This window comes from Armigeres subalbatus, chromosome 1 (genome assembly GCF_024139115.2).
Source record: "Armigeres subalbatus isolate Guangzhou_Male chromosome 1, GZ_Asu_2, whole genome shotgun sequence".
In the NCBI taxonomy this organism is placed as follows: domain Eukaryota; kingdom Metazoa; phylum Arthropoda; class Insecta; order Diptera; family Culicidae; genus Armigeres; species Armigeres subalbatus.
Window position 1 is genome coordinate 255,640,013 of NC_085139.1, and position 23,650 is coordinate 255,663,662.

The window sequence follows — 23,650 nt, forward strand, 5'->3', positions numbered from 1 at the left end:
CTCGTACGTACGTAGATTGTTTTTGTTTATTTTGCTGTTTCATGTTTTCTTGACAGTCCGAAACCACCTCGTGAGTGAATGCGAATGAATGAATGCCGGTTGAAGTGGTGCCATGTGCTACAAATGTAAAATGATGCAGTTGCAAACTCTCTATGAATGGTTTTAAAACGGTAAAGGTCAGGTCTTCAACAAAAGACCATATTTATAACTTTATTATATTTACCTCAAGGTTCGTTCTGCCGTCATACGCATATTTGTCTCATGTTTGCTGGGATTTCCTATTAACATAAGACAGTTATACATACAACGGCAGCATTGAAGGTACATCATTTCAATATGCATAGAATAAGCCTTAACGCAATTTTAAGGATATATCCTCGTTGCATCGTTTACCATATAGAACAAATGTCTTGTTACCTAGAATCCTATTTTCTGTCATTTCTCTTGAAAAGTTGCATTCAACAAAGTCTACATGACCCAAATTACCATATTATTACAAGCCAAGCAACTTTCCAAATTTACTCATGCAAGCCGACATTGCTTGAATTAGCTGAATGGCTTGCGGTCACTTACGAAGATTCTTATTTTTTGGCAACACAAAATGAACAAATTTAAAAGGAACGAAGTACGCAGCCGTTCACTGAAAATAGGGGAGAGGAAACACACAAACGTTCTCCACGTTGTTCGTTTCTGTGTTCTTTAAAGCGGTTCCTTTTTAAGCATGCTTTGTTGGTCGTTACACTGTTTTTTGACTAGTCGTTGGTGCTTTTGTTATCTCGTTGGAAGCAACACTCAGTTATTCGAGGTGATTGAAATTATCCACACCGTTCAATTTCGTTTCCCGGTGGGATGTCCACGACTTTTATGGGAGAAAGTAGCTACTTTCGTGAAACAGTTGAATGCAGATTTGATGCAAATCGAAACTGCCTATAGAATGGCACAGGAACGGTTGCTTTTTGTTAAATGAACGACCCTGGACTCCTGGAGGCAATAGAGGAAGCATTGAGAAAAGATGCAGATCCACAAAAACTCTCGTATGTTAACGGAAAGTCGGTGGGATTGCGTATATTCATCGCAGGAACCTCCGAATATCTGATCTGCCACAGGAACTTGAAGGTGATGATCTTTCATCAGCACTTTGGGCGTTTGGAGAAGTGGAACTGATCGTTCGGGAAAAACATCCAGTAGATTTGAGTTTCGCCAATCGCACAGGAGTGCGCGATATATCCCCTCCACGATGGATGAATTACAAAGGAAGAATATTTTAAGACGGTCTTAAGAACAGAGGTTTTTGCTTGCAATTTTCACTACAGTCAAGGAGAATAGCTATACTTTTTCGCAATAAATACATGCAAACCCACCCTCCGTACCATCCACCTTTTTATGGCCTGTGATATATAAAACTGGTCATATTTGACGATTTAATGGTCCGTTTATCAGCCCGTATGAACAGAGCTATTCAATATGACTCAATTGTATGAGATTTATGCAAATTATGTAACAAGAATTATCTTAAGCCCTCCACTACATCTGGAAGATTGTGGTGAAGATGTTCCAAATAAATGGAAATTTTATATAATGAAGCGCACTACATCTGAAAAGGTCCGAAGATGCAAACCGATTGGTGATATTTTGAACAATGTAGAAGTTTGTAGCAAACAATATTTTGGTTGAATTATGGTTGCTTGTAAATGCGCGATTTATGTGCAGTACTTTTCCAGTAATACTGTTAATTGGCCATGCATCGGAGCCCCAGGCACATCCTTGTCTTGCTTCTAGAATATCACCAGTAAAGCTACAAACCCGGGATTTAGCTCTATCTACAAGACCATTTTAATCTAGAGAAGTTGTTCAGTAACAAGAATTTCCGTGTGTTCCTCGAACTACCATTGTTTAACAGCTGGAAGGGTTTATTTTATCATCGCCGACGTTTCGGTGTTTGGTTCACACCTTCTCTTCACAAACATTGTTTATCAGTTCATGAAGAGTTAGTACATCCATAGAACCCTAATTCGAACTTTTTCCAGCAGTTAGTTCAGCTTAGGTCGATGGGCCCTGGTTTTATGACTAATTGCTAGAAAATATGTTTCAATGTAAATTGTTTTCTGTGGAGTCGCAGTGTGCCTTGGGTGAAAATGGACCTTCTTGACATTTTGTCTCGTACTTTGATCTAAGTGTTATTTTTCAATTCGGCTGATGGTGGCACGGTTTGTTATTTTCATAAACCTACAAGTGAAATCCGGTGAAATTTGTGTATGAAGTTAACGCTAGTGATATGCAGTTCAATCAGCTGAGATTTAAATAAACATTATAACAATTTGACGGAGCTGACTGGAAGGGAATTATTCCGCCAGTTTTGAGTTTCAAGAACCTACGACTTGGATCAACCACTAACAATGGGTGAGCTCGTTTCATGCTACTTTATCTTCAGAATTAGAGAAAATAAGGCCAAAAAATGCCCATTGTCACAGTGACAAATCAAACTAAATGCTAACCATCGTCTGTCAAAGGCATTGCAAGCTTGTTACATCACAACGTGTTATTAAATTATCTTATTCATTATATATTACATTTATTAAAAATTAACTCTCTCTAGACGCCCTCTAAAGTGTCATATTCATAAGAATTAGTTCACTGCATTGAACTGGGCAGCAGGGACTATGTCCAAGGGCTTGACGATCCCTCCCCAGGCCATCTGCGAGTTGTGGCACCTGCCTAGGATGTGGTGGGGTTTGACAGTGGGCCTGTTAAACCTCTATAAAAAGCTGCATGTATCCGCAAGTAGGCTCCGCCAAAGCGACCGTGTGCCGCTCAAAGCGCACAAGCCTAAGTCCTGGTGTTAGGTGGGACGCTAAACAGCCATGACACGACGGCCCTCCGACGAGACAGGAGGTTTGCGCAGGCCCAATAAGCCGCCTTTAAAAACAACTATTACGAACGACATAGAAGATAATACGACTCGCTACAATCGGCAACGACCTAGGCGACGAATAAAGGATCACGATTGGAAGCTTGGAACATGGAACTGCAAGTCGCTAGGCTTCGCAGGTTGCGATAGGATAATCTACGATGAATTACATCCCCGCAACTTCGATGTCGTAGCGCTGCAGGAAATCTGCTGGACAGGACAGAAAGTGTGGAAAAGCGGGCATCGAGCGGCTACCTTCTACCAAAGCTGTGGCACCACCAACGAGCTGGGAACCGGCTTCATAGTGCTGGGAAAGATGCGCCAACGCGTGATTGGGTGGCAGCCAATCAACGCAAGGATGTGCAAGCTGATGATAAAAGGCCGTTTCTTCAACTATAGCATCATCAACGTGCACTGCCCACACGAAGGGAGATCCGACGACGAGAAAGAAGCGTTCTATGCGCAGCTGGAGCAGACATACGATGGATGCCCACTGCGGGACGTCAAAATCGTCATCGGTGACATGAACGCTCAGGTAGTAAGGGAGGATAGTCTGCATACCGTATCGAACGACAACGGCCAACGATGAATAAACTTTGCAGTCTCCCGCGGAATGGTCGTCCGAAGCACTTTCTTCCCCCGTAAGAATATCCACAATTGTTTAACTACTGAACATTTTACTGTGTTGCAACTATTCGGAAAGAAACAATGTTTGCGTATGTGCCATCAAATATAACTCTCTTGCAATCTAAAAAGCGCAAGAGGTGGAGCTTACGGAAACATCATTCGATTGCAGTAAAATTCTAATAATGTTGCAAAATACTACAGCAGAAAAAAATAAAATAAAAATATAAAACTGGATTCGATTTATGGATCTTCTGATTGACGGTCCTTCACTCTACCACAGCACCATTCAACACTTCGAAGGGATTGCATGTTGACTCACCATACGATTATGAAGTTTTGTACTCGGGTTTCCTGCTACTTGATTGCACCATCACAGGAAAAAAATGTGAGTTGTCAAAACGTTGAACGATGCTAAATTAAACATGAAGACACATTCAACTTATCTGCAACTTAATTTAAACAAACAATTAAATTTTGAAAGACGCATTCAAGTTACATGGTAAAGAATATGCAACTTAATGATTTTGTTTCGTGTTTGCAACATGAAGTGCAGTATTCTTTGTTTGTTTGTTTCCAAATGTCAAACACGTACTGCATTGCAATTTTAATGAAACATTGATCACAATTCTAACGTTTTTGACATCTTGATGCAACTTTCTTGTGCTTTGAAGTTTTTCCAATGCCTTTAATGAAACTGAACTGAAACAAGGTGTTTTTAGGAAGATGTTGCGTGTGCTACTTGGGATCATTGTATCTATTTTATTTCAAGACATTCATCAAAATATATTCATTTTAAGCCAATGACAATGTATTTCCATAAAATTCATTATATTTATCACATATATTAAATAGATCATAATCAATGTTTAATGATAACTAATAAATTCATTTTATAGATCATAACATTATCAAAAAAAAAAAAAAGAAAACATGTCTTACTGGACCTTTGTCGAACACATCACCCTCCGGACTGTACCAGAATCATTTTCTTCGGATTGGCAATACAGGGTCTTTGTTGGCCCTGTTATGATCATAATATTTACTATATTGAATGTATAGATTATGTTTATCGCTGTTTTTTATATTTTAAATATGGATTAGGTACTTTTACATATTTCATACTCATCACATTGCATCTTATCCTGTATCCTGTATTTAGTATACATAAGCTGTATTATATATTGTATATATTTACATATAATGATTTTTCCATAGGAGTATTCTTCAAGTCATTGTGCTAACAGGAACTAGTAATTTATAACCTAAATTTACGATGAAATTGATGATACAGAGTAAAGTATCGGAGCACAGTACCTTTCCAGGATAATCTACCATATCACTATTTCATATATTTTGTACACATGCCTTATTATCCCTTTAAAATATTACTGATTTGACTGTAAATATATAAGATGGGGTTGGGAGGGTGCATCAGGGCATCAATGAAGTTACAACTGGACAATGAAGTGGTAGCCAATCGGAGTCGAGGAAAGAAAGTATTAGTCGTTCGCGTCTATTACTTTTATCTCCAACAGTTGTTAACCAGTTGACGCGCCCTTCTTCAAACAAACCATCCCGTGGAAAGCTTGACAAGTATTGAAAATTTCATTATTCTTTTTGTTGAATCATTTTGCTGGAAGGAGATTCTTATTTCCCCGTGGGTTTCGTGTAAATGTCTCTGCTTACAGGTCCACCACCCCCATTTTTGGCCCTTCATACAGCAATATGTTGAATTTAAAATGATATTGAAATTCGACCTTACTGTTAAGTGGAACCGCATGCAGAGCAAGACTCCAGCCAGGATATGGTGGCTTACTACATACATACATACATACATACAATTGCTAGAAAATATGTTTCCGCTACATACAATTTAGCCTCAAACGTGTAACTTACGTTTGTTACGCCCGTTCAGTCACAAGGACTCCCAGCCCACTCAGGGTCAGTTCTTTCCAACGAACAAGAGAAAAATACGGTAATAATACGGAGTAATGACGGCTTTGATTGATACTGGTCCCTAGCGTCCCTAATGCCTCAACTACGGCCTACCATTGACAAAATACTCACAGTTAGTGTATGGTGTAAGTGTGGGGCCCTGATGACGCCGCCGCCTGGTATATTTCTGTGGATCCGTTCGTGGACAGTCGTAGCACCGGAGACGCAGTCGCTCATGCGAGATGCCTTATCCGGTGGTCGTCGCCAAAATATCGTCTCGATGACTTTGCTGATGCCTGCGGTCCGCCACTTCGTGTACCGTCGCTACGATGCTGAGGGGTCGGCCGCCGGGCCGGAATGGTGTTTAAGGGTTATTACCGTCGCGTTCGCGTCCGAAAGTGGATGCTCCGAGTACGCTTTCACGTTTTGGTAGGTCGTCGGCCGTCACGTTCGAGTCCGGAACTCTCACCTTTCACAGAACCGGAGTTCTTCACCGGTTATTCCGGGACACTCACTAGATATGGTGGTGATTTGAGGTCCAATTATGCTCGTCACTATCTACCGACGCTTGACACTACTTTTAGTGAACTTGAACAACTTTTCTTGATACCTTTAGTAAACGTGTTGTTCTTAACGTGGTTGTTCAGAATCTGCCAAGTAGGAGAGAGCTAGACCATCTCGGAATCGGGGAAAAGGCTTTTTTCGTCGGGACCAGTGGAAAACGGTTTCGCCCACATACAACGGTTACCAAGCTCAGACAGCGAGAAGGGTGTTTTGTAGAAGTGTAGTGTTGTATGACTGTAGATACAAATTCTGTTTTGTGTTTTTTGCATTATTTCAATTTGACCGTTGTGCCGTCCTCCTATCTAGCTTTAAGTAATTCTTCATGATTATTATTTGATTGCATGATTTAGTTTATGAACCATATTAAAAACACTTTAATAAAGTTTAAAAAAAAAAATTTGAACCATATTTATTGATATTATTTTCACTAGTGTAATATATGGTTTCAGACTGTCCCTACTAGCTAGCTGAATTTCCAACATTTGTGGTTGGAATTTCTTGAGAGGAGAGTGAACATTGCTAAACGACTGGTTACAAACGGGAAGAATTTGAGTCTTTAAACCATGTGCAGGGTAAAGTTATTTTGTTATAATTTCACAACTTATTGCCCTTGCTTAAAAAATTGATTAAGCTAGGGCAGGGCTAGGGTTTGGTAGATCTTACACCATAAAACACTACGTAAAAGTGATCTACCAGCTTTACGGGGTAGAAACCCGACATACCACAGATCTCGATGAATTTCGGTGAAATTCGCCGAAATCCCAACAATCGGTAATTATTTCCCAGATTTGTTGAGATATTTTCCTTTGTTCAACTCTCAAAATTCTGCTATTTACATTTCGGAGAAATTTCGTAGAAATCAGCGATTTGTTTTAGGCAGACAGTATTGCAATGCAACTAAAATAATAACCTGGATGATATATACTCACCATAATCGTGTGTATGACAATGCCTTTACTGTCCCACCCACGAAAATATGTGCGTAGGACATGTCCTACTTGTCTTACGCACTCCCGGCACCGCTGGTCATAATATATTAGTTCTTGATCAACTCCTATTTTTTGTTAAATATCTTGGCTGTGCATATGCACATGTTTCGAAAATGGACAAATTGATATGAAATTTGTGAAAAAGAATCCACGTGACCTCCTATCCTACTCTCTAGATAGGCGTAATAACCCCTACACAACAAGACCCCTTAAAGGGCCCGTTTGCGAAAAAGCCATCAGAATCCGAGTACCAACCTTCACCGCGGATAGCTCTTTTTGCAAATTGAATATCTTTCGGATGCTTGATTTGCCCAATTGTCACATATGCTTTACTGTTTGTATATCCACAGTCAAGCGAGACCACATTGTTTATATCGAAAACATCACACTGCTGTGCCAAAGGCTTGCTTGGCTAGAGCATTTGATGATTGTGACTGTTCTACGCATGCGGTCCCGCGTGCTCAAACGACTAATGACGGTGGAAGACCGACACTTAATTACAATTAATTGCATATTATTCGGCAACTCGGCACGAACATTTTTTTTTGTTAAATATCTTGACTGTGCAAATGACCCGTGGATTCTTTTTCGCAAATTTCATATCAAGTGGTAAAAGGACTAGAAGGAGCAGTCGATCAACTCCATGTTCGCCTAAGAATTCAGGTGCTTTCACCCGATGCATTTTTAGTATTACGGAGGACTTGTGAAGTACATAATAAAGGATCCACTAAACGAGCATTAACAGTTTACGGGATGCATACGGACGAATATGCAAAAGGAATTAGCCTTGCATGACTCTCGGTCAGGCCTAGGATGTTTTTCGGTGGGTAACATTCTCGACTCCCTGAACATAGTGTATTATGCAATGGCGGGCATAATAAAGCCTTCAATAAATATCTGAGGAAATGTAGGAGAGTACTAAATTGAAAAAAACGTTCGTCGTTTCGTCATCGCTTGATTGGTCAAGTCTTCCATCGAGGTTGGTTTACTTCACCCGGATCTCGTATGCGGAAACAAAGTATCAGGTACCATGCGCTTCCTTTTGTTGCACCGCCAGAGTAAAATAATCAAGCACATGAGCACACTGGATCGATCCGGTTCCGAGGCTCCCGCCTTCGATCGTGTTCCTCCGGCTTCTGACCGAATTCGGTGGTTGTCCGCTTCTTGGAGGAGCGTTCGACCAATCGAATGACATTATTTTTATTTATTTATTTAATAATCTATATAGTAACATAAATAACCTTTAAAGGTTTTCAAAGTATATGATACCATAACTATAACTAATTGCAGAATGCCATTGTACTCTAACTACGGTTGAAAAATTATGTAATTCTATTTTTAAACGAATGAAAATGTCTTTCAAGTCTACAATTTGACGGTAACTCGTTCCATAATTTGACCGCGCGGTGACGAAATGAATCCTTCAAGTAATTTGTGTAGTATCACGAAACAATCAGTGACGGTGTTCTTGCTGAACGCGTATAAGTGAAGAATTTTTTGAGATATTTAGGAGGGTTACTAAGCATTTTTAACGTTTGTGTGCATGTTCTAATCTTAAGATGGTTAGCCAAACTGCACCCAAGAAGTAGATTGGCGTAATTTGATATGTGGTCAAACGTGTTGAGAACTGCCCATGCAAAAATTCCATACTATTCTTAATTTTCTCAACCTTTTTAGTGATTTTCACATGAGGAAATATAATTTTTGTTTTATAGAAGATATATGAAGACAGATAAAGATAGGAGATAAGGGACCGTATACTCACTCACTTTTCCCGCCAGTTTTTACAAATGTGCTTTTTCACTAGTATTCGCTAGTTCGCTTTTTACAACAGTGCTAGTCCTCGAGGGTTAAAATCATTTGGCTTAGTTTCCTCATTTCATTCTGGCTCTGACCTTATTCAAATCAATGCTGTCATCGAATCACCATAACAAAACGCCAAAGGGTCTTACATCTCAGATCTTTTTTTCAATTTTATTAGGCTTTTTCTTCTCCTGTAAAAACTATGTAAATATATAGTAATAGCTACAGATATAAAAATTAAATAACAAATACAATATCCAAAACGTTCGCCCATGTACGTTCACTCTGCGTATTACTTTCCCTCTACTAATCAGCTGAAAAGTGTTATTATTGGCAATCAATGTTTAGTGTTATTAGTTTCGTGAATTTCGTATCTCTCTTTTTCTCTCTCACTCTCGTCTCTGTACACAAGTTTCGTTAATTTCGGTCGCAGCTAACTACGCTGCCCCCCTTACTAGGTTCTAATATGCTACGCTTAATCATTTGCAGTCGACTTTCTTGGTTAGCTCTTCGTCAAACTAGCCGTTATTCTCCGTGTATTTCTCTCTAAACCCCTCCCCTTCAATACATCTATTGTACACAGCGCTCAGCTAAAAAACACTAACAATTCGAAAATACTAGATTTGGGCACAGATTTATTTTTTTTGTTCTCGAATTTAAGTTTAGTTGGATTATTTTCCGTTATTGTATTTTGTTAAACAGCAGAAGCTCAACCAACATTGCATATCAATCACCGACATTTGCAGTCGTTAACTAACCTGTTTTTCTTTTCTTTTTATGCTTCCTAATAATTCAAGTTGTTTTTTTTTTGTTAATTTGCAAGCATCTTCCTCCCATTTACTCCCAATTGTTTCGCATTAAATACTATACTTTAGTGTTAAATTGATTTGTAATTCGTTACATAAGGCACATTTTATACAGTTTTTTGCTTTCCCCTTTTCTTGATTCGCTACCCTTCTTTTGTTTTAATAAGTTAAAATAAAATTCAACGTGAAACGTTTAAAATCGCTCAAAAAGTTGTTTTACATGTCCACCCCACTAACTTGGATTCATTCTGTACAAAAAATAATTAAAATTACGCAGCTTTAATTTCCCCAGGCTCATTTCACAACAAAAGAGCCTTCGCCAGAGGTGTGACGAAAGTTCTGAACTTTGTAGTGGCGAGTGTCCTTCCGATTAGGGTCAAATAATTGGCCCCATTGATATATTTGTTTGATTTAACAAATTCTGAAAAAAAAGTGTTCGGACGAAAACAACGACCGAAATCGGTTCCTACAACATCAATATATACTCTAATAAAATTTGAGTGTAATAAGCTTAAGTTCAATTCATTTAGCTTCGTTAGATAAAATATTTTGTATTTTAGGCTTCTGCTAATAACAATCAACAATGAAAGGTGACAAAACAAGACATCGATTTACGAAATACAATTACTAGGTTATTTTCAAAACAAAAACATATCGAAGGCAGTGTGGCAAATATTAGTTCAGCCGAGTTGTGTCGTTCGGTACGAGTGATGTTCTTTTCACCAAAGATGGGTTGTTTTTAGTGATTTTGAATCTAATCTGAACTGATACTGAACTGAAACTTAATTGAAACTGAAACTGAACTGAAACTGAACTGAAACTGAACTGAGACTGAACTGAAACTGAACTGAAACTGAAATGAAACTGAACTGAAACTGAACTGAAAATGATATGAAACTGAACTGAAACTGAACTGAAACTAAACTGAAACTGAACTGATTTGAGACTGAACTGAAACTGATTCGAAATTGAACTGAAACTGAACTGAAAGTGAACTGAAACTGAACTGAAAATGATCTGAAACTGATCTGAAACTGAACTGAAACTGAACTGAAAATGATCTGAACTGAAATGAAACTGAATCTCAACTTAGTCTCAACTTAATCTGAGTCGAAACTCAACTGTATCTGATCTGAATTTGAGCTGAAACTGAACTGAAACTGAACTGAAACTGAACTGAAACTGAACTGAAACTGAACTGAAACTGAACTGAAACTGAACTGAAACTGAACTGAAACTGAACTGAAACTGAACTGAAACTGAACTGAAACTGAACTGAAACTGAACTGAAACTGAATCTCAATTTAATATCAACTTAATCGGAGTCGAAACTCAACTGTATCTGATCTGAATTTGAGCTGAAACTGAAACTGAACTGAAACTGAATCTCAACTTAATCTGAGTCGAAACTCAACTGTATCTGATCTGAATTTGAGCTTAAACTGAACTGAAACTGAACTGAAACTGAATCTCAATTTAATATCAACTTAATCGGAGTCGAAACTCAACTGTATCTGATCTGAATTTGAGCTGAAATTGAACTGAAACTGAACTGAAAGTGAACTGAAAATTATCTGAAACTGAACTGAAAATGATCTGAAACTGAACTGAAACTGAACTGAAACTGAACTGAAACTGAACTGAAACTGAACTGAAACTGAACTGAAACTGAACTGAAACTGAACTGAAACTGAACTGAAACTGAACTGAAACTGAACTGAAACTGAACTGAAACTGAACTGAAACTGAACTGAAACTGAACTGAAACTGAACTGAAACTGAATTGAAATTGAACTGAAACTGAACTTACTTGAGACTGAACTCAAACTGATCTGAAACTGAACTGAAAATGATCTGAAACTGAACTGAAACTGAACTGAAACTGAACTGGAAATGAACTAAAGTTGAACGGAAACTAAATCTCAACTTAATCTGAGTCGAAACGCAACTGTATCTGATCTGAATTTGAGCTGAAACTAAACTGAAACTGAAGTGAAACTGAACTGAAACTGGACTGAAACTGAACTGAAACTGAACTGAAACTGAACTGAAACTAAACTGAAACTGAACTGAAACTGAACTGAAACTGAACTGGAAATGAACTGAAACTGAACTGAAACTGAATTGAAATTGAACTGAAACTGAACTGAACTGAAAATGAACTGAAAATGAACTGAAAATGATCTGAAACTGAACTGAAACTGAACTGAAAATGATCTGAAACTGAACTGAAACTGAACTGAAACTGAACTGAAACTGAACTGAAACTGAAATTGAACTGAAACTGAATTGAAACTGAACTGAAACTGAACTGAAACTGAACGGAAACTGAACTGAAACTGAACTGAAACTGAACTGAAACTGAACTGAAACTGAACTGAAACTGAACTGAAACTGAATTGAAATTGAACTGAAACTGAACTGAAACTGAATTGAAATTGAACTGAAACTGAACTGACTTGAGACTGAACTGAAACTGAACTGAAACTGAACTGAAAATGATCTGAAACTGAACTGAAACTGAACTGAAACTGAATTGAAACTGAACTGGAAATGAACTAAAGTTGAACGGAAACTAAATCTCAACTTAATCTGAGTCGAAACGCAACTGTATCTGATCTGAATTTGAGCTGAAACTAAACTGAAACTGAAGTGAAACTGAACTGAAACTGAACTGAAACTGGACTGAAACAGAACTGAAACTGAACTGAAACTGAACTGAAACTGAACTGAAACTGAACTGGAAATGAACTGAAACTGAACTGAAACTGAATTGAAATTGAACTGAAACTGAACTGATTTGAGACTGAACTGAAACTGAACTGAAAATGAACTGAAAATGATCTGAAACTGAACTGAAACTGAACTGAAAATGATCTGAAACTGAACTGAAACTGAACTGCAACTGAACTGAAACTGAAATTGAACTGAAACTGAATTGAAACTGAACTGAAACTGAACGGAAACTGAACTGAAACTGAACTGAAACTGAACTGAAACTGAACTGAAACTGAACTGAAACTGAACTGAAACTGAACTGAAACTGAACTGAAACTGAACTGAAACTGAACTAAAACTGAACTGAAACTGAACTGAAACTGAACTGAAACTGAACTGAAACTGAACTGAAACTGAATTGAAATTGAACTGAAACTGAACTGATTTGAGACTGAACTGAAACTGAACTGAAAATGATCTGAAACTGAACTGAAACTGAACTGAAACTAAATTGAAACTGAACTGGAAATGAACTAAAGTTGAACGGAAACTAAATCTCAACTTAATCTGAGTCGAAACGCAACTGTATCTGATCTGAATTTGAGCTGAAACTAAACTGAAACTGAAGTGAAACTGAACTGAAACTGGACTGAAACTGAACTGAAACTGAACTGAAACTGAACTGAAACTGAACTGAAACTGAACTGAAACTGAACTGGAAATGAACTGAAACTGAACTGAAACTGAATTGAAATTGAACTGAAACTGAACTGATTTGAGACTGAACTGAAACTGAACTGAAAATGATCCGAAACTGAACTGAAACTGAACTGAAACTGAACTGAAACTGAACTGAAACTGAACTGCAACTGAACTGAAACTGAAATTGAACTGAAACTGAATTGAAACTGAACTGAAACTGAACTGAAACTGAACTGAAACTGAACTGCAACTGAACTGAAACTGAAATTGAACTGAAACTGAATTGAAACTGAACTGAAACTGAACTGAAACTGAACGGAAACTGAACTGAAACTGAACTGAAACTGAAACTGAACTGAAACTGAACTGAAACTGAACTGAAACTGAACTGAAACTGAACTGAAACTGAACTGAAACTGAACTGAAACTGAACTGAAACTGAACTGAAACTGAACTGAAACTGAACTGAAACTGAATTGAAATTGAACTGAAACTGAACTGATTTGAAACTGAACTGAAACTGAACTGAAACTGAACTGAAAATGATCTGAAACTGAAACTGAACTGAAAATGATCTGAAACTGAACTGAAACTAAATTGAAACTGAACTGGAAATGAACTAAAGTTGAACGGAAACTAAATCTCAACTTAATCTGAGTCGAAACTCAACTGTAGCTGATCTGAATTTGAGCTGAATCTGAACTAAAACTGAACTGAAACTGAACTGAAACTGAACTGAAACAAAACAGAAACTGAACTGAAAGTGAAGTGAAACTGAAATGGAACTGAACTGAAACTGGATTGAAACTGAGCTGATCCGAATCTGAGTCGAAACTGAACAAATATTATTACTCGTACCGAAACGTTCCCTCGAAAACCATCGGATTACTTCATTTCCCGTCCTATTCCACGCATATTAGTTTAAAATTCCCCATTTTCTATACTCCTATCACTCTCACACACCCACCTCGGTTCAATCGCACCCCTTGCCCTGTTCCGTGTTTAAATATATTTACAAAGTTATTGCACATTCCATCTTGACTCCACCGGTCGCTCAGTCAGTCTAGCTATCTCTATCGCATGCATTCCCCATCCCTATTCTGCTCACACTCACTGGCTAAAATCGTAAGCTTCTTTTTTTCAGCAGAGACAAAATAAAAACAGTTCCCCGGTTCCAATTTTCCGCACGTCCCCGTTCCAATGTGTGGGACGTCAATGCCGCTCGCCATTGCCAATCACGATGACTCATCGTCCATGATCCGAAATATGTCAAAAACAAAATCTATACAGGCCGTACTAGAATTGGTAGTAGCAGCGCATAAATATGGTGCGGTAGTAGAATCGGAGCTTATTCTGTAATGCGTTCACTCTTTCTCTAAAACAAAATCTTATCTCGTAAATGCACGTAGAGCTTTGGTTCGCAGAACAAAGCGCAGAGTTTGGCTTCTCCCTAATTCCCCGTCCTTTTCCCTACTAAAAAAGTTAACCAAAAACGATAACCCCTGTTTTGTGTGGTCGTTTTACCATTGCTAAAGTTTTTTTTCTTGTTTGTGTTTGTTTACTTTGATCCAGCCGTTCGCTGGTTTGTGTGTGTGTATGTGCCGGCGACGCAGCCGCCAACTTTTGTCATGTTTCGAATTTGTTTGGATAGGTGTCGAATTGTTGCTACACCTCGACACCGTACGTTCGATCGACGTCGTCGTAGGAAAACTGGCAGCCCTTGCTCGTCGACGGTTCCCCGCACGGGTCCACCGGTTTGCTGGGGGAATTGCACGAACTGGACGACAGCTCCTCACTGTCGTCCTGCTGCAGGATGTCGGCTGGGAGTTCCGGCACCGAGACCCCCCGGCGAGTGAAGAATGCCATCTTTTCTCTATGGGAAGGAATGGAAAACGATTAGATTTGCGTCCGAAGAAGCGACGATGTGAGAGAACTTACTTGAACGAAATCAGATCCAGCTTCCCCTTGCCGGCTTTGGTTTTGCGCAGCTTGTAGATCTCCTTGGAGGTTTTGTGCAGTAGCTTGGCCAGATGCTTTTCCTCCGGCGTCGTCGCACTGCCCGCATTCTTGATCAGCTTGAGGAAATCTTCGTTCTCCAGTGCCCAGGTGGCGACCTTGACGTCATTGTTATCACGAGCCAGCTCCAGACGCTTTTTAAGATCTCGCAACCGACCAATCTCGTCCGTCAGCGTTTCCAGCTTGGTTTGTTGCGCTTTCAGATCCAACTCCAGGTCCAGACTAGTACGGGGCACGGCTGGGTGCATTTCTGAAGGGGAGAGCAAAAGGAAATATTAGCAAACTACAGGCTGAATGATTGGGAGAGTGGGGCTAACTTACTGTGATACACTTTGGGAGTTCGGCTATGGTACCTCAAGGATCTCCGCTCGACGGCTCCCCGTTTAAACGGATGCGGCGTCACAGGATTGTTGAAATGCATGGCCGAGTCCGAGTCACTGCGGTTCAACCGACAAATGTAGCGAGCCTTACTGGCGACGGCACTGTTGGTAGATAACGGATAAGAAGCTCGTCTAAGTTACGACAAGATCTAAAGCAAAACGTATGCACATACCTTGGCGAGAATGTCTGCGACCGCTTCACGAGCCGATCGTCGATCACTGCGTTCTCATCGATCGTCCCATTACTGTTGCGCGCCGGATCATGCAACCGCCGGCGGCCCTTCTCCGGCAGGAAGGCGCACTCCGTATTGGTTTCCTTGTCGACCTTTTCCACTGCCAGTGCGATCGCTTCCGCCGCTTCGTCCACGTCCGTAGCAATCGTACCCTTCACGCTATTCATGTACTCCTCCAGCATCAACTGTGTCGCTGCTGTAAATGTAATCGCAATTGTAATATCCCCTCCCACAACAAGCCATTCTTCCAACTTACCTTGATTCGCCGCCTCCTCATCAAGCTCCACTCCCACCTCCACCTCTTCGTCCTCCTCATCCTCGTCATCTTCATCGTCCTCCTCACAATCATCCCCGCCCAGATCGTCGAACACCATTTCCAGCACTGCCTGCAGTTCATCCTGGCCTTGGTTTCGCGTCAACGTCGACGTCTGCGATGAAATGATCGTCGATTCGTCCGACGATTCCTCCTTGATGCCCAACCCGGAGGAACAACCCTCCAGTCCGTCCAGCTCGTTCATCGACTTCCGGCTGATGATGTTGTACCACTTGCTGCTGCCGTCCGTTGGATTAAACTCCGCCAAACTGATCTGTGTACTACCCACCCAGTCCTCCCGCTGACCGATCGTGATCATCACTTTCACGTGCAGCGACTTCATGTACACCTTGTCCAGCGGCATCTGCGCCAGTAGCGCTGTTTGGAAGACCGGCTTCACAAAGTCCGTCACGGCGTTCGTTCGAATGAAGTTTGCCGTCGTGCCGGGAAGGAGAATCGCCCGTACGAACAGCTGACAGCCCTCCGGTATGCACAGGGCCGTCAAGTTGCGTCCCCTCTCGATCACAATGCGCAGGGTACAGTCAGCGGTGGTGTACCGAATGCCGATCTGGATCTGGGCGCAATCCTTGTTGGCGAGCAGGGCGCGGGATGCTTCGAAGACGCCCGAATCACCGGCCACGGATTCGTCGCTCACGGTGGTCGATACGGACCGCGTGTTGGACGTGGAAGACGACCGGCTTAGGATGACGGCCGGGGGGATGTCCAGGTACGAAGGTTTCTCGTAGATTGGCGAGAGAGGGGCAATGGCGAGTTTTTGCATTTTCAGCTCTTGCAGTTGCTCTTCCAGCCGCTGTTTGTCCAAGTTGTAATCCGGAGCGTAGCTCGGCGCTGGAATGTTGAACGGAGCGGAGCACTTGCTGGACGACGCTTCGCCGCCGTTCCATTCCATCTTCATGGGGGAGGCAGGTGGAGTTTCTATCGACAAGCTGCTACGCGGCGATAGCGATACTTCCGAACTCGGGTGGAATAACCGTTGAACTCGCCGGTTGATGTCGACCATATCGATTTGGGGTTCTGTGGAGAGTGGGTCTCCGTAGATGTCGGTGAAACTGAGACCGCTAAGTGAGCCTTTGCTGCTGGCTGTGGACAGGGAGCCCAAGCTGGAGCTACTGCTGATCGATAGAGTGCTAGCGGAGAGGGATTTGAGCTGATTCTCCAGATGAGTGAACTCTTTGAGCGCTTCCAGCAGCTTCTGAAGTAGCGCTTGCTTCTCTTCGTGTAGCTTCAGGCGGGTTGCTATGCATTGATTGGACTCTTCGTACGCCATGTTCAGGTCCGCTTCCAGTTTCTTGCAGACGCTTTGTATCCGTTTCATCTCGGTTTGCGATCGGGACTTGGGCGTTATGCTGCGGTACTCCAGCAGAAGTTGTTTCTTCTCCTGGAACAGCAGTAACCGGTCCTGGTCGGATTCAACCTCCCCGGGCCGGATTTTCTCCTCCAGTGCTGCCAGCTTTTCCTGTATTTCCTTGACGCGCCTTCGCCACTCGTCGTACCGCTGGCGCATCTTTGCCATCTCCCGAGCTCCCATCGGGAAGTTGTCGGACGACAGGTCGGTCTGCGATGCCGCGCACACGCGATCCTGCGCCAGGTTGAAGGTGGACGCGTCGGGACTCTCCTGCCGTAGCTGCAACCTCGTCAGGTCGTCCTTCACCTGCGCCAGACTCTTCATCAGTTCTTTCTTCTCCTTCTCGCCCGTTATCAGAGATTTCTGAATCATCTTCACCTCCTCCAATATGGCTTGGGCCTCGGTTATGTTGTAGCAGCCATTGATGTGGGAGTTCAGCTTTTGTTCAACACTGAAACAAAGCGATGGGTTGATTAAATTTGATTCACAATATTAGGGTTGGGCGAAACTTACCTCGATAGAGTATCGACACCTTTCTGAGTATTATGCATTTCTTTCTGTATCCGAGAGAGTTCCTTCTTGAGGCGAGACACACGCTCCTTAGCCAGGGCAAGATCCGCTCGAAGTAACTCCGGATCGAACTTTGTACTACATGAACTAGTTGATGAACATACTGAAAAGAAGAAATAGAACCTAAGTCAACAAAATCCTTTTTGACCAATCCCGATCATACTCACAGCTAGTCCTACTGGCGGCCAGGGCGTTCAGGTGGTTGTACTCCTCCTGCGCCAGGTGCAGCCGCTGGGTTTTCACGTTGAAGATCTCCTTCTTTGCCTCCAGTGTGTCCTGTGCGGAGCAGAGATATTCGCGAAGCATCTCCTCCTGCTTGCTTTTCCACTCCAGCCGCGGGTCCTCGAGCTGGGTCTTCTGCGAGTTGTGGTTGATGTAGTAGGTTCCAATCTGGGGGTCATAGCCCTCCTCCCACCCGAACGGCAGCTCATTTCCAATGCAGTCGGCAAACGTTTCTGGCTTGGTGAGTCTGAGGAAAAACGAGGGAAACGGGAAATTCACACGAAAATTAGTGCGCGCTGTGCTGGTTCGAGGAACTTCTGTGCGGCCCAAAAATAGTCGTTTAGCTTCGTGCATCGCATCATCCTCATATTCGTAATCGCCGACATCTTCGAGCGCGAACAGTAAGAATTATGTGCCGATCTGATATCTAGACTCGCAAACGCGAGCACCCATCCCGGCAGCAGCGCCATCAGACCAGAACGAGAAATTTTATGGCACAAGGCAGGCACAAACTCTTTCGCCGAGAAATTCCTGGTATGCGAAATATTTCCCCGTATATTTACTGTAAGCAAACATATTTTCCCAGCAGTGCGCGCGATGACGACGGCGACGGCAAAGGGAGCTTGGGTCTCGGGACGGTGCTTCAACACACAGCAGCGAATGCAACACATTTTGGTACCGTTAGAGATTGATGCGATTTTGCGTTTGGCAGGGTGGCGAGGAAAAGATTGCGGAAAATTGTTTGCTCCTGCTTCGATGGTGGTGGACCGCCACAAATAGACGGGTGAGTCATAGGAAACTCATCCTAGGAATGAACCGAGGCATGGCACCCGGTTTGATATTGATAGTGCGGATTATAGATATGCAAGTTCTATATGGACATGACGAAGGGTTGTTTTTACATGATGAAAATGGATATTTATGACCGTCCTTGACATCAAACACATTCGTTCTTAATAGAAGTTGGAGAAGTAACCACATGTGCATGTTGAGTGGTTCTGTTTTAGAAAGTGAGATATCAAAAGATCTCGAATATTTCAAATATTTGTAATCTCCGAATCAATGCATCAATAATTTTATTAGACTGCTTGGTAATTTTAGGTCGTTATGACTGAAACTATGTGACTATGGATGTAAAAGAAGGCATAGCTAGCCGAAGGTGCCTGGTTTCACACTCGATCTTTATTGCTTTGTTCACTCTATAAAGATAAGAAGCATGTCGGATCGTAAAACAGAAAATGGAACATTTCCTCTACATATTAGGTAGATCTCCAATGATTATATCTCTAGGAATGTCGTTCAGGGGAACAATGGGGAAAATACTCGTCATCATGCATTTTCAAACAGATGGAGACGCACGGTATTTTGTCTCACATCTAGCTGTTGATGCAAATATTTTTTAACATTTCCCACATTGGACTTTTTTCCTGTATACACATTTACATTTCTTAATATTTGGGTTGATGATGTTATTATGAACTTAAAAGAAAGGTTAACTATTAACAAAATCAATCCAAACTATGCACAATATCCATTTCAAGTTTTGCAGGTTTCCAAGAAGTATAGAATTTCTTCATCGCCTAGTGTGTCTCCACTAATATCCAACAGATGCAGCGATGTGGGATCGACATTCCCAGTTTTGTTACAATACCAATGGCAGCTGATGTTCCATCATGTTTTAAAATCATCAAATTGAAGATAAAGATTGTAACATCTGCATCTTTTTCTATATATAAAAAACAAAGTTGGCATTTGTACGACCGCGCATCACAGCCCATATTTTGCCCAATTTATATCCCTTTTCTTCTTCTATTTACGAGGAAAAATGAAACGAGTAGTGTGCCATGGCAAATATCGGAAGTGTAAATTTTTCGCTCCGTCATTTTTTTCTGGGTTCCAACTACCCGAATTCCTTGATTTCCATTTCAAAGTTGACTTAAATATGACACTTTTCTAATCTTTACGGATGCGTGTGTCGGACTCAGCTCGAAGCCGAGTTAAGCGCGAGACAGCAAACATTCCCAAACATTCCCAAACGACATGTAAAATAAACATCAAAATCAACGTAAATTGTCAAAATATTTCATTCTTTTTTTACCTCAAGTTGAGATTCAATAAGGGTGGCTGATTGTTTTTCGCTTTCCGATAATTATCAATTTGGTTAAACAGCCATGGTTTTCTCCTTATTTTCAAATTCATGCCCGTTTTTTCTACTTTCCTCGCGTTATTTTGTTACTTTAAGCGGATTGATTGTTTATCCTCGCGAAGGATGAACAATTATAGGAGATAAGGAAATGATAATATTCAAAATAGAAGTAAATAGAAGTTTCATACGTCATATCACTTTCCATGGTGCATCCCGATCTATGTTTCTGATTACCGCCTACCCAACTAACAAAACTTCCTTCCTGTGGTAATTGTGAAGATGCAGAGGTATTCTCGGTCTCTAGTAGCAACAATTACCACACACAACTTTCCCTTCCTTTCCCAATTGACTGTAAGGACTTGGCCGGCGCCGTTACTGATCAACATGTGCGAGCTGCTGAAACGTGCACTTCGAGAATAGATGATAAACCCCAACCACTATTCACTTGGATCGAAGTGCAATTTGCACCAGCTCTGATCAATCACGGAGTAGCAACCATTGATATGAATACAGTTAGTCTAAGCTAAACTTTTCTTCTTTTATTTACGAGGAAAAATTTTATGATGAAACTGGAATACTTTTTAGATCAATGCCCCATCTTTTCGTTGAAATGGTTTTTCGTCCAATTTTGAATGATATTTTTCAATTTTGATTATCTATATATATATCCTGGGACTGAGTGAAATCAGTTGGCCAAACTTTGGAGAAAACAGAACGCCGTCGGGACAAGTTCTGCTATACTCTGGTTTACGAGGTGAACACGCTCCCCGGCATCGCGGAGTTGGCTTCCTACTAAGCGCCCAGGCACACTCTGCGCTTATGAAGTGGGAACCTATAAGTGAAAGGATAATCGTTGCCAGATTTAGAACACGGGTCCGAAACCTTACTATAATCCAATGTTATGCGCCCACCGATGCTGCCGATCTGCAAGACAAAGAGAACTTCTACAGTCAAATTAATGCCGTCGTAGATATAATTCCGAAGGGTGATATCAAGATCTGTTTGGGCGACTTCAATGCGAAGATCGGATCCGACAACTCGAACCATGAGCGCATTATGGGACGCCATGGTCTCGGAGAAATGAGCGAAAACGGAGAGCTGTTCGCAGAATTTTGTGGTAATAACGACATGGTGATCGGGGGATCGCTCTTCCCTCATCGACCGGTTCACAAGGTCACGTGGGTCTCCCGTGACGGCTTTACAGAAAATCAAATCGACCACATCTGCATCAGCCGAAAATGGAAACGGAGCCTTCTTGATGTACGGAATAAACGTAGTGCCGATATCGCGTTTGATCATCACCTCCTCATCGGCGAAATACGCCTGCGCATTGCGCGGATTCGTCGGCAGGAGGAAAGAGTTGGACGACGATTCAACACACGCCGACTGGAACATGCCACGGTGAAACGGTCCTTCGTTGAAGAACTGGAGACGCGTGCTGCAGATATTCTGGAAGGTGGCAGCGTGGAAGTCCAATGGACCGCCATCAAGAATGCCTTCATCGCCACCAGCGAGAACAATCTGGGCGAACTACGCACCCAGAGAAAACAATGGATCACCGATGAGACCTGGAGGAAGATAGAGGAGCGAAGAGAAGCCAAAGCCGCGATAGAGCGATCGAAAACCAGAGGAGCCAAAGTCTTAGCCCGCCAACGATACGCGGCTCTTGAGAAGGAAGTAAAACGCTCATGTCGACGGGACAAGCGAGCGTGGGCAGACTCTCTGGCCAACGAAGGAGAGAGAGAGCCACCCCAACCGGGGACATTCGCCTCCTCTACGATATCTCACGACGTTTAAGCGGGGCGAAGATGAATGCAACGATGCCTGTGAAATACGCGATGATCAGTTATTGACCGACCCAACTGACCAGCTGAAACGCTGGTTTGAGCACTTCCAACAACTTTTTCAAGTGCCAGCCAGGCCATCACCACCTCGGCAGGATCTGCCTAGGATCCGACGTATAACACGCGTCAATACTGAAGCTCCATCACTGCTAGAGATTCTAACAGTCATCCAAAGCACGAAATCGAATAAAGCCCCAGGCACTATAGGATTTCGGGCGGTCATTAATCGAAAATGTCATGTCTTCCGAATTATTTTAAAATATTTTCTCTCCATTGTCAATACTCTAATTAAGAGAAATTCTGAATTTGAAGTCTCTAGGTGCACTAGTTCCAAAGATATAAGGTGGAAAAGTCAGAAATGGGTAAAAAAGTTAGCAAATTTTCTGAAAAAATATTTTATTTTCAACTATTTATTGAAATATTTTTTAAATGTTTTTTCTTCAATGTTAATACATCATTACAAAGGTTATTGTATAAGCTTTTAAATGGTGTGCAAAAACTAATGGTTACACTGTGAAAAAATTGAAAAAATGCGGAAGCAATATTTTTTCCAAAACGACGCTATTTTCAACTTTGCTAGTGAAGAACTTTTTTTTCCTCAGGAATCCCCGGGTTCTTTTATGATACACATCAAGGACAAAGCTTCGACTAAAATGTCCCGAAAGAATTTCTTGCCAGTATTTGCAATTAACAGAGTTCAGTCCCTCTGATTTTTTTCATTTGTTTTTTACTGTGTTTTGCCTCTCTCGTACTCCAAGGTTAATGCTCATTCCAAAAACGAATGTTTGATAGAAGGCCCGAGACCCCTAGTGGTATATATCAACTAACTCAGCGCGAAGAATTGAGGTGATGTCTGTATGTGTGTGCATGCGCGTCTGTATGTATGTGCGCAAAAGAACGCAATCGCCATTTAGACACTTATTTGTGTCCGATTTTCTCGCAACAAGTTTCATTCGACGGAAATCTAGTCCCATCGTTTCCCTATTGAAAATGGGTCAGACTGAACTATGCGCTCAAAGGGTATGGTCAAAATACATTTATTGGTAATAACTTCGACTTTATTTATAACCATTTGAGCTCATTTAATTAACTTTTCAAAGGAGTAATGAATAAAACCCCCAATGCAATGCAGCACAACGGTAACGGAAGGATTTAACAGTTCGCTCATATATTTCCTGTCAAATTTTACCGTTTCCGTCGCCATTCCGCTGAAATGCGTTTGGGGCTTGAGTGGTTTGAGTCATTCTCTAAACCTAATTTTCTGAGCTATTCATTAGCTACTGATGGAGAACTAAATATGAGATTTCATAATATGTAAATATTTATAAATCTCCTGGAATCAATAATTCCCGACATGTTTATTGCAAAAGTAAAGACGAACAATATCTTAGTTAGAACGGAGCGTATGAAATTCCTGCTAGTGTTCATGAATGTCTGGCTAATGGTAGGGAAATATTTATTCACTCATCTACACTTTGAGGTTCACTGGCTGAACAACCAGCGGAAAG

At 41.4% G+C, this 23,650-nt stretch overlaps 2 protein-coding genes across 2 annotated transcripts in view; both read right to left on the bottom strand.

Moving 5' to 3' along the window:
- Nucleotides 1-8,969: 8,969 nt before the first annotated feature.
- LOC134207224 (uncharacterized) lies at nucleotides 8,970-14,083 on the bottom strand. The gene is made up of 4 exons (XM_062682945.1): nucleotides 14,069-14,083; nucleotides 12,088-13,688; nucleotides 11,828-11,899; nucleotides 8,970-11,464 (listed from the first exon to the last, which is right to left on the bottom strand). The coding sequence occupies exons 1-4, from the start codon at nucleotides 14,081-14,083 to the stop codon at nucleotides 11,455-11,457; spliced, it is 1,698 nt and encodes a 565-aa protein (XP_062538929.1). The 3' UTR covers nucleotides 8,970-11,454.
- Nucleotides 13,549-23,650, bottom strand: part of LOC134206851 (protein kibra) — a 161,452-nt gene continuing 151,350 nt past the window's right edge. The window contains exons 3-9 of the mRNA XM_062682583.1: nucleotides 18,098-18,399; nucleotides 17,874-18,033; nucleotides 15,938-17,811; nucleotides 15,622-15,877; nucleotides 15,390-15,550; nucleotides 14,991-15,318; nucleotides 13,549-14,925 (exon numbers count right to left, since the gene is read on the bottom strand). Of these exons, the coding sequence (XP_062538567.1) occupies nucleotides 14,718-14,925; nucleotides 14,991-15,318; nucleotides 15,390-15,550; nucleotides 15,622-15,877; nucleotides 15,938-17,811; nucleotides 17,874-18,033; nucleotides 18,098-18,399 (3,289 nt within the window). The 3' untranslated portion in view covers nucleotides 13,549-14,717. The remainder of the gene's footprint in view (nucleotides 14,926-14,990; nucleotides 15,319-15,389; nucleotides 15,551-15,621; nucleotides 15,878-15,937; nucleotides 17,812-17,873; nucleotides 18,034-18,097; nucleotides 18,400-23,650) is intronic.